This window comes from Hyperolius riggenbachi, chromosome 3 (assembly GCF_040937935.1).
Source record: "Hyperolius riggenbachi isolate aHypRig1 chromosome 3, aHypRig1.pri, whole genome shotgun sequence".
Classification (NCBI taxonomy): domain Eukaryota; kingdom Metazoa; phylum Chordata; class Amphibia; order Anura; family Hyperoliidae; genus Hyperolius; species Hyperolius riggenbachi.
The window spans coordinates 245,720,263-245,737,285 of NC_090648.1; the positions used below are offsets into that span (position 1 = coordinate 245,720,263).

At 42.4% G+C, this 17,023-nt stretch overlaps 1 protein-coding gene across 9 annotated transcripts in view; it reads right to left on the bottom strand.

Moving 5' to 3' along the window:
• The window catches only part of USP6NL (USP6 N-terminal like), a 402,543-nt gene that overhangs the window by 221,402 nt on the left and 164,118 nt on the right, over positions 1–17,023 (bottom strand). For all 9 annotated transcript variants that reach the window (XR_011030371.1, XR_011030373.1, XR_011030372.1 and 6 more), the window contains exon 13: positions 7,222–7,374. Coding sequence is in view for 3 of the 9 variants with exons in the window: in XM_068276069.1 (XP_068132170.1) it covers positions 7,222–7,374 (153 nt within the window). In the remaining 6 variants the exon portion in view is untranslated. The remainder of the gene's footprint in view (positions 1–7,221; positions 7,375–17,023) is intronic.

Consider the following 17,023-nt stretch of genomic DNA (forward strand, 5'->3'; position numbering starts at 1 on the left):
AGATGATAGAAGAGTCATTGTATGGTCCAATTGCTGATCTTTTCTGAAGTTCAGACTTAAATGATATCTACATAGGGTTTTTTCTAACCACATTACAATAATTACTGTTTTATATACTAGCCAGCTGATGCCTCGCATTCTCCAAACTTGCTCTAGAAAAATTATAAAAATTTGCATAATTTCAGAAGAATTTGTATCTCATTGATCATCCCTAGCAGAGGCCAAAAAACATGTTTACTATAACAGATGTTTTATTATATCAGACTTTACTATACCAGGCGGCATTGCTCCCATAGAGGTATAATAGAGATTGGCCAGGACCTGGAGAGGTTTACTATAACCAAATATTTACTATCCAAGAGTTTATTATTACGAGATATTACTGTACTTCATAAATTAAAGTCATAGCTCCATGTTATGACTTAAAGTGGTACTATAAATGAAAACAAGCTTTACAATGCACACCCACTATCAAAATGGGTTGCTTCTGGGAATGGGGGAGGGGGTTTCAATATGTATATCATAAAAACAGGTTTCCTAGCAAAAACTCCATCAGGGCCCTGTCCCACAGCATAGTTTCAAGGGAAACGTAATTTATGTTGAGAAAAAGCCAATGCTTATAGTCTGGCTCATTTCACATTGATACATACTACCAGAATATGAAATTTTAGAAGGAATTTTCCAACACCAATATACATTTATCGCAATTATATAAGGAAACTGGAATTCCCATTTATGGTAAACAAAACTAGAATTGTAAAAAGTTAAAACCCAAAGTAGTGCATCTGCAGTCTTAGGTATGTGACACAATGGATGTGTTGAGGAAAACTGAGAATGTAAAAGTACCAAAAAAATTGTCTCAATGTCACTCGAAGCATCTTTACTTAATTCAATACCACATGTGGTGGGACTTGAAGCAATGTTTTTTTTTTACAAAATGCTTCTATGGAAGAGATGAAGAAGCTCACAATAATTATGTATTGGATTTAATGCAGTTGGTCTGATGAGAATTTTTTTCCAGTTTGATGGAAAGTACTATCAGCAGTTGAGGGGTGTAACCATGGGGGTGACCGCTTCGCCGGCTCATGCATGCCCAAATCTGCGAAGACGGGAGTTGGAGGAGGTTTATGGCATGCAGGAATTTGGAGAGTGGGTCACCCTCTGGTTGCGCTTCATAGATGACATATTAATGATATGGAGGGGTGATGAAGAAAGTTTGGTGGAGTTTGTTAAAAAACGTATTAAAGGGACTCTGTAACAAAAATGTCATTGTGTTTTCTACCATCCTACAGGTTCCTAAACCTATTATAATGTGCTCTGGCTTACTGCAGCACTTTATACTATCACCATCTCTGTAATAAATCAGCTTATCTTTCCCCTGTCTGACTTGTCATCCTGTCTCTGGAAGGCTGCCAACTCTTCAGTGTGATCTGCTACGCATGCCCCCTCTATGCACACTCCCCTGTGTGTGTGTGTTATTTACATTAGCCAGCTTTTCTCTGCTCTCTTATCATTTACAAGCTGGATAAATCCTCTGTTCACACTGATGAGTCACATACTGCAGAATTACAGACAAACGGGCAGAGCTGTCTGCAAGAGTAAACAAACAATCAGCGTGTAACTCTTCAGTGAGGTGCAGGGGGAAAGAAACACACAAATGATCTCTTGAGATTCAAAAGGAAGGCTGTATACAGCCTGCTTGTGTATGGATGTATTTTCTATGTGTGGACATACTGTACATCAACCTACTTCCTGTTTTGGTGGCCATTTTGTTTGTTTACAAACAAACTTTTTAAAACTGTTTTTGACAACTTTTAATGCGGCGGGGAGCGGCGAAATTGTGACAGAGGGTAATAGGAGATGTCCCCTAACATACTGGTATGTTTACTTTTGTGTGATTTTAACAATACAGATTCTCTTTAAAGAAAACCCGAGGCGGTTCCTTGGGAGGGCAGATGAGACAGAGGTATGTTCTCTGCCTCACGACATGCCTCTGTGTCCCCCCGAAATTAGCCACAATATTTGTCGCTATCTCGGAGGGTAAATAGAGGAGAGGGATACCCTGCTTAAAACGCTTACTAGGGGCGTTCCTGCAGGCTTTCCAGAGTTGCCATTTCCAGAGCTGACAGCTCTCTCTCACTGGCCATGCTCCCTGCAACTCCCCCGCCGCCCTGCAGCGAGAGAGCGAGATCTCTCTCCTTCCAGCGTCGTGACCCAGAGGTCACGAAAGAAGGTGGGCCAGTGCGGCCCACAGGAGCGGCGGACAGGGGTGGTTTTGGCGGCTACCTGATCCGCCCAGCCCCCCGGATCAGGGAGCATAATTTTTACTTCATTTTATGAGCCCACCTCAGGCTCTCTTTAAAAATCGAAGAACTATATAACACATAATTGTGATGACAAACAAAGAACATTTTTGGATTAAAAGATACAAAAGGAAAATTGAAAATTAGTGACTTGCAATTAGAGGAAGGAAAGTGCAGGAAACCGGAGAAATTGTGCAAGTTGAAATGTAGGTACAACTCCTTAGAAAGAGATAAAAGGAAAGGAGTTACCCCAGGGCCGGCCCGCCCATGAGGTGGGGTGAAACTTTTGCCTCAGGCGGCACTTCTGGGGGGGGGGGGTGGCACCCGCCCGTCCGTGGGTGTGGGGGGGGGGACGCCCGAGCTGGAGGGGATAGCGGGCAGGAAAGGGGTATTGGGCCTAGCGGCGGGGAGGGGGGGTCGGACCCCCCCTCCCTCGCCTGGGTCCCCCGTCCTCCGCTCCCCTCCAGCTTTAAAAAGTTATGTTGCTGCAGCTATTGTAAGAGGCACGGGCGGGGATCACTCACCTCTTCCTCGTTCCAGAGTGCGCTCCACTGACGTCACTTCCTGCTACGCCGCCCGCTGTATTGTGAGTGGACGGCATTACAGGAAGTGACGTCAGTGGAGCGCACGTTGGAACGCGGAAAAGGTGAGTGATCCCCGCCCGTGCCTCTTACAATAGCTGCAGCAACATAACTTTTTAAAGCTGGAGGGGAGCGGAGGACGGGGGACCCAGGCGAGGGAGGGGGGCCCCCTCCCCGCCGCTAGGCCCAATACCCCCTTCTTGCCCGCTATCCCCTCCAGCTCGGCGGCCCCTTTCTTTAAACGTTGCCTCAGGCGGCAAAAAGTCTAGGGCCGGGCCTGGGTTACCCCAATAATTAGAAAACACTTACATTAGGGTATTCAAAACTGAAAGGATATACCTACAGAAAGCAGTATATGGGATTGTCAGAAAAACAATTGTGGTGTAGTTTGGAAAAAGGTCCACAAGATGGCAATAGAGGGCATTAGAGGATTATAAGTCACTACCAATGGTTTAAAATGAATAATTATGACTGCAAAGGATATAAAAGCCCACAAGAGGGTGCTCCATGTGAAAAGCCATGGGTCCTGAAGAGGCTGCCAATTGGCCGGTGAAATAAGTCAACTAAGTTTGGCACATCCAGGCTACCATCCACGGAAGAATGCCGCAAAAGAATGCCACTACACCAAAGCCAGAGCTGTGCAGAGCGACGGAGCCAACTATGGCATGTGGGGACTCCCACAATGGACACGTACACGTTTGCAAATAACTAAAGGGAGCGGTGTGGCATTGTAGAGAAGTAGTGTTGAGCAGCTAGTACGGACCCCCCCCCCTTTCAGTGCACAGTCAGTGGAAGGAGTTGTATGGACAGTGTCTTCTGTGACATATTTATGTATTATGAGCTGGCCAGCGAAGATAGCTACTTTAACTGTAATGGAGCTATAGCTTGCATGGAATACTAATATGCTGGATGATACATTGTAATGGAACTTATTGAAAATCCATTAGAGGACTCCAGAAAAACAGTTATTTGTGGATTTAAATTCATTCATGCAGGCAGGAAAGTGAGTGTTCCGTGGTAAATGTAGCCTACATTGCAAAGTAAAAGTTGAAAGCTACATTGGCACAGTGTTTCAGAATTTTAGATAGGGGTGGTGTAAAAATTGGAATTGTTGTGTTCTAGAGGTGTGTTGGTATTTATAATGTAAAACACTTATGGAGCAGCAAAAGGTCATGTGTTTTCTTTAACAACTAGAATTTGCCCAGTAATGAAAATAGACACCGGATGGCACTAGAGCTTACTTTAACCCCTTGACCACTACAAGTTGTGTTCCCCTTATGGAACAAAGCAATTATTTCAGCGCACTTTCCATTAATTCGCAAATAACTGTATCACTACGTATCACACCTATATGATCTAGATCTTGCTTTTTGCTATAAATTAGGCTTTTAATAGGAAATATTTATTTTATTACTAATTACTCTATTTTCTATGGAAAAAATGTTCAACCCCTACAGTTTTAACCTCCCTGGCGTTATGCTTAAGTCCAGATTTGTCTGAAAGCCGTGCAATTTTTGCACAAGCTTTTAGAACCAGAAAAAAATAATACCACAGAGAGATCTGCAGCAGCTTCTGCATATAACTCACTCAGACACAGGATTACCACTCTGAGCTGCGGATTTCAGTCCAAAGCCTGACTCAGAATTACCACTAACGAGGTTAAAATAAACATTGCTACTGGATAAAATCCACACATTTTATTTGCCCATTTGTCCTGGTTATCACAACATTGAAATTATGTTCCTAGTACAATGCATAGACAATATTTCATTTGGAAAAAATATAGCTTTTTTCCACATGAAATATTGTCTATGCATTGCACTAGTGTTTTTTGTTTTCTCATTGTACTAATTTGCAAAAAATAAAATAGTATACCCACATGGCATACATATATAAAAAGATAAGTCCCTAAAGTAACAGTTTATGTATTCTGTTTTAAATTCCGTCACTTTGGCTTTTTTTTTTAACAAGTTATGTTGGTACCTATTGGAGAAGTGGAGGGGATATAAGGGGTAATGGGCTTTTTATTTATAGGTATATTTCAATATATTTTATAGGTATAAGATTTTTTCCTGGTGATGCACTAATTTGTCCACTAGATGTCTCCTTTCTGGTTAAGCTGAAAGAAACGTGAAAGTTTGTGTGTGGTTTTTTTTTTTTTTTTTTTTTACAGACTTTCAATGAATGATCATGGTTGTTTGTTAAAGCAGTGATCATTCACGAATCAGGCACTTTAATTGGCTTTGGGAAACCATGTCCCCATTCACCAATCAGTGCTCTAATGGCCAGTGATGGGGACGTGCATAGGAAGCAGAAGACATATCTACACTCCTGGGACTTTAGATAACGTCTCAGGGGGCATTGATATACTGCCACTCGTGTAATAATGGGTTAATAGTGGCAACAAAAGCAGTTTAGAAATTTTCCTTAAAAATTATATAACTTATTGTTGCCAAACAATTTTCATTTCTTAACACCAGCCTCCCCCCCCCCCCCCCTGAATAAAGACAGATGCTGAGATGACTGTACTTCTTTCCTGCTTAACTACCACTTGTAATGCCCACAGCGCTGCCACCTCACATCTGCATATCCTCATGCAAATGTGTACACTGCTTTATCTTATCTAGACACCGCATTTTGTTATTTGCATCCAGAGCTGACATTTGGGTGGGTGCCACTTCACTGGGACAGTTCAACATCCCACAAGAAGTTGTAGGAGGGATTGTGCAAAAGACTGCAACTTACTTTTGATCCTCTCCAATGGAGAAGTTTATGACTGTGACAAACTACTCACTTTCCCACCAAGCAGGCCCAGATTTACACTACAAGAGCCTATAGGCACAGAAGTTCTGGCACCCTAGACTTCACCCTCCAGTAACCCACAAGCTCCCCCCCCCCCCCTGCTAAACTGCACCTCAAGTGTGCTGCCTGCCCCAGATGTCACCTCTCCCATGCTTTCATTATACAGGATAGTGTTTCCTAATACACATGTGCCCCTCGATATTAGGTAGCCAGAGGTACCCTCAGTATTAAGTAGCTAGAAGTGCCCCCAAGTATTAGTCAGCTAGAGATGCTCAAGAATGAAGGGAAAACTCATCAATGGAATTCTGAGAGCCAGTGAGTAACCTCTTATATACCCTTTGCTCTGCATAGGAAAGGAGGGTGGCACTCAAGGAGGGAAGTGAGCAACCTGTCCATCATCAGGCATCCGTGGGCACGAGCTTACAGTGCATTATGGAAAATCCAGCCCTGACACCAAGAGTCATGTAGGAAAGGGTTGTAAAACGCAATGGGATGTAGAGAGCGAATGCACTCACCTTACTCCCCATGCAAATCTTTGTGGGTAGGTGGGGTCCTGGGAACTGAATTCAGAATGCAGACTTGAAGATGGATGGTGTATTGGCATTGGGGTTAGTGAAATAACTCCTGAAGTTGAGAAACCACTTTAAAGCAAGTGTAAAACAAGTTTCAAGAGCCCAGCAATTTGTCAACTGGGGTTTAAAGTAGAACATAAAAAAACAAATGCAAATCACTATAGTAAAATTGTGTGCAGAATTAGTCAAAATGCTTTATTCAATCACAATCAATAATCATTAATCAATATACATGCAGATGCTGCGCTCCAATATTGAAACTAGTGTGATTTTAATTATTTTTATTGAATAAAGCATTTTGAATAATTTCGCTCACAATGTTCCTATAGTGATTTGCATAAGTATCGTGTGCAATAGCACACATGATTTTGTTAAATCTTTATTTTAAAAAAATGTGTTAATTTTAGGTCAGTGTGGACAGCTTTAACCACTTGCCATTGTTCTTACTTCTTCGAGTCTTGTTTTTTTTACCCTTCAACAGGTATAATTTTGTGTCTTTTGCCCCATTTATTTTTATTCAACAGTTTGACTAACATTTTTGTTTGAGGATTTGCACCCCTGTGCAAATGAGTGATGCCACTTCTAATAAAAGGAAGAATATCAATAAAATAAACATTTTCAGGAGCTAAACCTGCAGCACCAGCAAAAAAGACAAATAAATCAGCAAATAATACAACGTCCATTTTTAAGCATACATAAGGTTTATTTCCTTTAAATCCCCCTAGCTGTCCTTTGCACAGTATAGGTATAATTATCACAAATCTAGAATGTACCATTCTTCTCACAGTGCTATACAAATCTTGGCTAGAAGGAATTGTTTACAACTAATGGTTTCCTTTAAAAGAAAAAAAAAAGGCACACAAACATCCATTTCAGTTCAAGGTTTGCAATAATTTAGAGCCATGGTTCTGATTCTAATTTAGCTCATCTGGAGCAGAACTAGTATTAGAGGAAATGCCTTACCTGGAGGAGGGAGATCAAGTTTTGACCTTTTTAGCTCTGTCATTGAGATCTGAAGCTGTTCAATCACATAATCATCCTCATAACCAAAATTCTTGCCTAGGCTCTCCTGCAGGAACTCAATTAGATCTTCCATAGTCAGCTTCATTAGATATTCTAAACAAAAACACAATGTGGTTAACACACTATGTTTTTAATAACAAAAAGGCAGGCAAAGAAGAGAAGAGTAAATTACTTCATCACATAACAAGCTCCAATAACTATAAAAGCATCATTATGTCTTTCGAGTTATTAGCATTTCATTATTTATGAATAATTAAACCAGGAATAACAGTAAGGTGAAAAGCGCCATGCTTAATTATAAAACTTTATCAAAGTGAACCTGTCAAGACAGCTGTTTTTCTGTCACAGTCAGTGCTGGAGGCTGCAAGTTGCTTGGTTTCTAGAAGCACTGCTTGATGCTGATCAGAGCACAGTAGTGCAGATTCATGCAGTTTACATGTATGCTCTAGAAAGAGCACACATTTTTGGACCTAATGAGCATTTTTGCTATACACGGTAACAACCCCTTCAGACTTCTACTACTGAATACATACAGTCCTAGAGTAATCACATGTATAAGCACATCAAAAAGTAGCGACATCACGCCAGGGTGTGAAAATGTAAAACTGCAACTTCAAGATAAATAACAAGAGGTAACATCAACCATTAAAAATACATAAAAGCCCGTTTATGAAAGGCTCCCATAACTCTCCAAACCACACATATGTCACTAGCACACACTCTGGTACCACACAGAGCCCTACATAATCTTCAGAGTAAGGAGACAGTGTGGACTAACATAAGTAGTCATATATATATAAGCTCTAAACATGAGTACATGAAAAATGGATTGGGGATGCACCCAAGTGGTGCTGCTGAAAAACAAAATGGCAGAACATGTTTTAGGTGGCTCACTGTCAATTGTTTGAGTACTCAAGGGAACGTGAAGCGAGAGTTATATGGCGGATACCATATCTATTTCCTTTTAAACTATATGAGTTGCCTGGCACCCTGCTCTTTGGCTGCAGTAGTGTCTGAATCACACACCTGAAACAAGCATACAGCTAATCTTGTCAGATTTTTGTCAGAAACATCTGATCTGCATGCTTGTTCAGGTTTTATGGCTAACAGTATTGGAGGCAGGAGATCAGCAGGACAGCCAGGCAATGTGCATTGTTTAAACGGAAATATTTTTCGTTTCAGATGTCCTTTAACCCTCCTGACGGTTTATTAAAAATCCGCCAGGGGGCAGCAAAGTCTTTTTTTTTTTTTTTTTTTTTTAGATAGCCGCTGCTCAGCGGCATCCCCCCAGCCCCTCAAAGAACGGGATCTCCTGGAGGGCTTCCCCCGTCGCCATGGCGACGGGCGGCATGACGTCACCGACGTCATTGGGAGACCCGATCTACCCCTCAGCGCTGCCTGGCACTGATTGGCCAGGCATCGCACGGGGTCTGGGGGGGCCTCACAGCGCGGGGAACGCCGCGTAATCGGTGCGGAGCGGTGGCGATCAGAGGGCACACGCAGCTAGCAAAGTGCTAGCTGCGTGCTGCAAAAAAAAAAAATCATCAAAATCGGCTCAGCAGGGCCTGAGAAATCTTCCTGCGCGGCATAGCCCGTGCTTACCGCCAGGGAGGTTAAAGAACAGCTCAAGGCAAGCCAGCTAATTCCACAGAGGCTCTTTTTTTTTTTTTTTTTTTTTTTTTAAAGTAGAGTTATTTAACATCTGCAAAAATCTAAATATGAGGTTTTGAAATCCACTATCCTTTTTATTTGATCAATAAAGAAAGAGTGAGCTTTAAAAGCCAGAGAGAAAACTAGCAGTTCATGCTTCTCCTTAGCTTGTGTCTGGTGAGAATTCTGTTTTATTGATCAAATAAAGGTGATATGTCTGATAAATTCTGCATGTATTTAAGACTAAATCTAACTTTTTTTTCCCTTACACACACTTCTCATCAGGCAAACCAGTAGCTTCACTATATTAAATAGATGTATAAAATGCTGGAAGCTCAGCTTAAGCATGTAATAAAATGAGGATAAAAAAAGCTTGCATATTTCATCAAACACAAGAGTATCTTTGAGATAATTATGGGTAATTTAGCGTGAGCTCTTTTAACCATTTATAAAGATTCTGAATAATGCAGGTGGTTTTTAGCTATGATTTAATCCACAGAGAACAAACTGAACTGTTCAAAGTGAATAGAAAAAGACCTATTTTTTAGGTAAAAGGAAAATTAACTTGAGCCTGACAAAAATGGCTCAATACAGACTTGTAAGCATACCTGTGTTTAAAGTACCTAAGATATTGTTGCTAAGCTGTTTTTACAGCAACTGCACTGCAATACTGTACATACATATGGGGTACACATTTTCTTGCTGCTTGGCACTCCAAAATTGTAGCTCTGGGGTGCTGGGATGCATACCTGCTTGGAGTTTGTTCTCCCCATGTTTGCAGTGGCAAAACTGAATGGGACAATAAACTGGAATCTATTTCAGAAACAATGATGTGATTATGTTTTTTTAATCTATAAAGTGATATGCAATATGCTGGAGGCGATTGGCGAATACACACAGTAAATTAACAGTATATGCCATATAGCACAAAAAGAATTTGTGATAATTCAGATTGGAGTGAGCTCCAAGATGTCTCCCAGTGCACCACTGCTGAATATATGCAAATTAATCATTGTGGTCCTTTTACATATTTCAGCAGTGATGCACTGGGAGACATCTTGGAGCTCACTCCAAACTGAATTATCGCAAATTCTTTCTGTTTTAAGAAAGCAAACTTGTTTTCCATAGCATTTTAGTAAGGGGGCTTTTAGGACCATTGTAGCCCCTCACACACTCCAATGAGTTCACTAGTTAGTCTGTACCATATAGCACATAAAGACATTATTACTAGCCAAAATCAATTCACACATTGCGAAGCATAGAAATTAAACATATTACATTCAATGTTGAGGGTCTTTATTTCTGTATCTATTTATTTCCAGTATTCATATGGCACCATCATATCGAGTAGAGCTACTATACTCTACATAGCAATACTCCCTAGGGTCCCTGCAGCACTTATTCTATCAAAAACGCCTGTACTGCTGTATTTTTATTATTCCATGCATACACTATTTACAGTAGCAATAAAAAGTATGTGAACCCTTTGTAATTATATTGATTTCTGCACAAACTGGTCATAAAATGTGATTTGATCTTCATCTAAGTCACAGCAATCACAATCTGCATAAACTAATACCACTCAAATAATTAAATGTTTCCATGTTTTTATTGAACACACCATGTAAACATTCACAGTGCAGGTGGAAAAAGTATGTGAGCCCCCAGACTAATGACGTCTCCAAGAGCTAATTGGACTGAGGTGTTAGCCAGCTGGAATGCAATCAATGAGATGAGATTTCCAGTTTTGGGTTTGCTTTTCCCAAGAAGCATTGCTTGATGTGAATCTCAGAAGACCCACAAATAAGAATTGTTGACTTACACGGTAAGACAAATTGTCTATAAATGGAGAAATTTCAGCTCACTCAGCAGAAGATGGGTGTTGCAACACCTCTACCACCCAAAAGAAGGCCCAGCAGAGACTGTTCTTCCTGAGGCAACTAAAGAAGTTTGGCATGCCCAGGGAGCTACTGACCAGTTTTTATACGGCGACCATCGAATCTGTCCTTTGCTCCTCCATCATTGTCTGGTACTCGGGTGCAAATGCGAAGGACAGGCTCAAACTCCAGAGAGTCATCAATGTGGCTGAGAAGATCATTGGGTCGCCCCTGCCACCCCTGGACCTTCTCCACACATCCAGAATGAGGTCCACGGCAAATAGAATCACACTCGATCCCTCCCACCCGGGCAGTCACTTCTTCAGTCCCCTTCGCTCGGGACGTCGCTTCAGGTCCATCTACACCAAGACCACCAGGCGTAGGAACACATTCTTCCCTCAAGCGATCACTCTCCTCAACTCAGACTCTATCCCCAATGCCATCTCCTAATCCCCTTCTGCACCTCGGGGCACTTAGAGGACGAACGCGGGCCCATAGGCGGACACTTATGTCCATCTCGGCTTAATACAGCGACAACCGCTTTATGTGTCTTTTGCTATGTGAAATGTTTCTTTTTAAATTGTACTGTGTGTAATGTTACTTGCACTGTTTGCACTTGCCAATATGCCTTGTGTCCACAAACAATTCCGGGTGCGGCGCCTGTCGCACTTGGCGAATAAAGTGATTCTGATTCTGATTCTGAACAGGACAAAGACCCAGAGCATTGAAGTAAATCAACAACAGAATGGCTTCAACAGAAGAAAATACACCTACTGGAGTGGCCCAGTCAGAGTCCTGACCACAACCCGATTGAGATGCTGTGGCATGACCTCAAGAAAGCGATTTACACCAGACATCCCAAGAATATTGCTGAACTGAAACAGTTCTCTAAAGAGGAATGGTCAAAAATTATTCCTAACCATTGTGCACGTCTGATCTGCAACTACAGGAAACGTTTGGTTGAAGTAATTGCTGCTAAAGGAGGTTCAACCAGATATTAAATTCAAGGGTTCAAATACCTTTTCCACCTGCACTGTGAATGTTTACATGGTGTGTTCAATAAAAACATGGAACATTTTAATTATTTGTGTGGTATTAGTTTAAGCAGACTGATTGTCTATTGTGACTTAGATGAAGATCAGATCAAATTGTATGACCAATTTGTGCAGAAATCCATAGAATTCCAAAAGGTTCCCATAATTTTTATTGCTACTGTATGTATTTGTACTTGTGTTCCTACCGTACACAGCTGATAACCTTGCTTTGTGCTGAGATGACAGGACCAATGCCTGATCGGAACTACACTGCCGTGAGCCTGCTTGGCGCCCGCCTCTTCCTCTTTAACTTCCGCTAGGGCTAATTTTTTGGGGGTAGGGCTTATATTTTAAGCATGCTCTAAATTCTAGTTATGGCTTATTTTCAGGGTAGGTCTTATATTTAGGAAAAGAGAGTACATGTTAAACTTGTGTGTGAACAATGTATGTATTTATGATTCCAAATCATGTCTAAGAACAACTTAAAATAATAATAAAACCACCTAAAGCATTCACATCTCTCAGTCTAATGTCTCTACCCCAGTTTAGAACCAACTGTGAGGAAAAAGGAGTTAGCCTAGCCATATGTTTCTAGGTTGTCGGAGGACATTGAAATGCCACATTAACATGAACAGAACATGCATACGCCACACAGATCCGGTTTCAAACTCAGATTACAGTGCTGAAGGGTACAAAGCTACCATAACTGTGAAGGCAACTTTGAATATGTTTAGTGAAGCAGTTAATTACAACACTGGCCATGGGCTGTCACCATCAGCACTATGGTGGTAGAATTCACATGTGCGAAAACGGATTGGTCCCTGCCACTTGGCCTGAGGAAATGACCAGTAGAGGGCAGCAGTTTGGGTTCTGGCTCCGTGCCTGACATGAAGATGACTACCAAGTAAGGTTAGATATTGATAGGAAGGCTTTAGCTTAGAAGCTAAATTAGGGGGAGGTTAGTAATGTTGGTTAGGGAGTTAACGTTAGTTGTCAGGAAAGGAATTTTTATTAAGGTAAATAAATGTGCAGAGTGCTTCCCAAACATCAAACATGCAGAGTGAGTGCCCATTAGAAGAGTATGGAAGATACCCAATATGCAGATAACCTGCCCCCTCCCCCCCAAATAGCAACATGCTTAGTGTCCCCAAAACACAAATATGCAGCATGGTCTCGATGATAATAAGCAGAGTACTTCCAAAAGACAATGATTTTTTCCATCTTACCTAAAAATACATTTTCACTACTTAGCAATTGAAAACGTAGGAAAAAGGTAATAAACTCATTTTCAGTAATTTATTGCTTGCTGAGAGCTTTAAAAGTATTTTATTGATAAAGTATGAAAATATCTACTTGGGAGAAAACTCAGAAGGAAAGTTAATTGGAAGTTGTGCAATATGACAATATGCAGCGTGCTCACCAAAAACACAGTATGCAGACTCAACCATAAAACACAGTATGCAAATGTGCAGCATGTTCTGCTCAATAACAAATATGCAGCGTACCCCTCAATGCACAGTGCCTCAAGTAAAATATGCACAGCGGCCCCAGACAAATACAAGGTGTCCTCATATTAACAGGAAGAGTGGCCTCCAAAAAGGTCAACAGTAAGCGTGTTTGAAAAATACTTTTAGGCAGTTTGCCCCCATTTAACAGTTAGGCAAAAACTGTAGATGCTAGGGGAAAACAGGAAGAGAGGAACAGCTGCATGTAATTAAGACACCAAAGTGAAAAGAAACAGCCTTTTTCTCTGCCACCACACAGAAATTCACTGGTGGACAAGGATACTAACAAGGCGACATTCTCAGTCACATTTAGCGGATCACAAGATCACTTTTAGCTTGGCCAAGGTGTATGAGGGAGTGGGGGGGGGGGCAGCTTTATGGGGGGTAGACACCTGCAAAGTAACTGCTGATACTCAGCTGGGACCCATGGGAAACAGTGCATCTTCAGAGGGGGAGTTAGCTAGTGGGGTGGTAGTCCACAGAAGACGCTCCGGCACCATAAAGACGCATCAGGTGGAGATTTTTTTTCCCCCTGGTTTTTGTCCTCTAAACCTAGATGCATCTTATGGTCAGGTGTTCCTTATGGTGCAAAAAATACAGTAATTACACCATTAGAAGTCATAAGAACAAACTTTAAAAAAATGCCTGTCAAGTGTGCAGAACTGAGCTCTCCAGGCTGCCAAGAGAGCTCTAGGAAATAATGCACATATATAGCAGGAAGATTCTGTGTGCAAGCTAAACTGACAGATTGCTGTACATTCAGGATACAAGCAATGTGTTGCTTAGACTGAATTGAATATTACATTACTATGCAAGGTGGCTGGTAACAGTACTGTGATCTTTGCAAAGTTTAATTTATTTTGGGTCAAAGCTATGTGGAATAGCTATATACTCAGTACAGAATTGGGAGAAAGGTTTTTAATCATATTTTATGGCAGACGATAATTTTACTTTAAAATGTAACATTATTGGCCATAAAACTAGAAAATAAACATTCTACATACAATACTATTGTTAAATCAGCTTCAATAATCTACATTTCCCTGACAGCAGCAGTGGTGCAGTTTCATGCTGCATTCTATTGAAGAAAACTGCTCAGTGCATTGTACACACATGTACATGTCATAATCAATGTTCCTCCTTGCCTTATTAGCGCTTAAGCAATGCCCAGAAGACATTGCTTTTTACAGGAAGATAAAAGGGACTATGCCCTGCGGGAAACATGAATAAACACATCTTCAAGCTTCAATCTCATGTCATGTATTTTCCCTTTCTACAATATAAGAAGCGTATGCATATTTCAGCATTGAGAGCAAAGCACCATTTGTTTTTGACACATCTCACACAACCCACTCTCTCTGACTCTATTATAAATGGTAATATTTAACACAGCAGCAGTACAGATATCACACTCGTAGAAACTGATTTCCTGAGTGGTTAAAAGTTACTCACATCCCTGTACGCATTAAAGCGAAACAATTGTACCAACATTCCATTATCAAAGAATCCTTAACAATTTGGCAAACATGGCTATATTTATATATCCTTGCAGCACCCATCATAGGTATTATTGCTAGGTTACTTTTCTTTCTTCACTGCCATCATCCTGTGAGGTGTATATAAACACATAATAACATCAACTCACATAGTAAACGTGTAAATATACGAAAAAAACAAAACATGGTAATGACAAGTATAGTTTCCATAAGACACATCGAAGGTCTGCTGGAAATCTAAGACCTTTTATGCTGCTTCACTGTAAGTTACCATTCCACCAGCACACTGCCTGTGTCAGGAGAGAGTAAAGATTGTGAATTCTACGCACTTCAATGTAATCTTTAAGGACTGTAACCAGGGGTCTAACTAGACAGCCAGGAGACCCATAACTAGTGATGCGCTCACAAGTAGTGAGCTAGTCGAATCCGTGATTAAAATGAGGCTTGATTGATTCAGCTTTGAGGCTGGGAGAGACTGGGTTACTTACCCATAAGTCTGTGGTCCTCTATGCATTCCAAACATCTCACTACACGCACTTCCGCCTTCCAGCTTGAAGAAGGAAGTGCGCGCTGTGAGTCTTGCAACGTATCCAATAGGACGCAAACAAGACGTTTGGAACGCATAGAGGACCGCAGGCATATGGGTAACTAACCCCCTTTCTCCCAGCCGCACACATGAGGCAATTAAGCCTCATTTTAATCACGGATACGACAAGCTCACTACTCATGAGCGCATCACTGCCCATAACATTTATATGGGCTCCTTCTGCTCACAAAGTTTCCTAATACTAGGTGCTGAGCCCATTACCACTGTCATTTTACAGAGACCGAGTGATTACAGGGCTACAGAGTGTACAGGGTGACCAATCACAGAATCATGTAACATTGTGTAATCTGGTCCTGTAATCACTAAATTAATGTATATGGTCCTGTGATCTCTGGGTTATATGCAATTAACTTTTTCTCCTTTTCTAGGAGATAATCTTTCTATTTAAAATAACTTTACAGCACTCTGCAATTGAAAAAGTACTAAACAGTAGGTGAAAAAGTACTGCCAAAATTATTGACTATTTTCTTGCTTGCTGGTATTGTATTGACAAGGGCCAAGGGCGTAGGGCCCGTGGTCGCAGCGGTCGCCTTGGCGACCGGGCCAGGCTCCTGAGGAGGCGGGGAGGGGCCCGGGGGGCCCATCTCCGTTTGGAGGGCCATGCGGCCCGTGCGCGCTGGTAGGGGGGAGCCGCAGCCGCGGGGAGGGCAGCCCGACCTCTCCCTCCCTTCCTCTCCCCGGCCCCCCCCCCCCCCCTCAGATGCAGAGTGAGCGGCTCACGGAAGCGCTGTAGGCAGAACTCACCTCCCTGCGTTCCACTCGCCGCTGATCTCCTCTCTGGCTGGCTCTGCATAGATGCTGTTACACACGCAGCTTCCGGCTAAACAGGAAGCTGCGTGTGTAAGCATCTATGCAGAGCCAGCCAGAGAGGAGATCAGCGGCGATTGGAACCAGGGACGGAGGTGAGTTCTGCCTACAGCGCTTCCGTGAGCCGCTCACTCTGCATCTGAGGGGGGGGGGGGGGGGGGCCCGGGGAGAGGAAGGGAGGGAGAGGTCGGGCTGCCCTCCCCGCTGCTGCGGCCCCCCCCTCCATTATGGGGACGGGGCACCTACCTACCTGCCCTATCCTGGGGGGCAGCTACCTAATCTATCCTGGGGGGCACCTACCTAATCTAACCTATACTGGGGGGCACCTACCTAATCTATCCTGGGGGGCAGCTACCTAATCTATCCTGGGGGGCAGCTACCTAATCTAACCTAATCCTGGGGGGCAGCTACCTAATCTATCCTGGGGAGCAGCTCCCTAATCTATCCTGGGGGGCACCTACCTAATCTAACCTATACTGGGGGGCACCTACCTAATCTATCCTGGGGGGAAGCTACCTAATCTATCCTGGGGGGCAGCTACCTAATCTAACCTATACTGGGGGGCACCTACCTAATCTATCCTGGGGGCAGCTACCTAATCTATCCTGGGGGGCAGCTACCTAATCTATCCTGGGGGGCAGCTACCTAATCTAACCTAATCCTGGGGGGCAGCTACCTATTCTATCCTGGGGGGCAGCTACCTAATCTATCCTGGGGGGCACCTACCTAATCTAACCTATACTGGGGGGCACCTACCTAATCTATC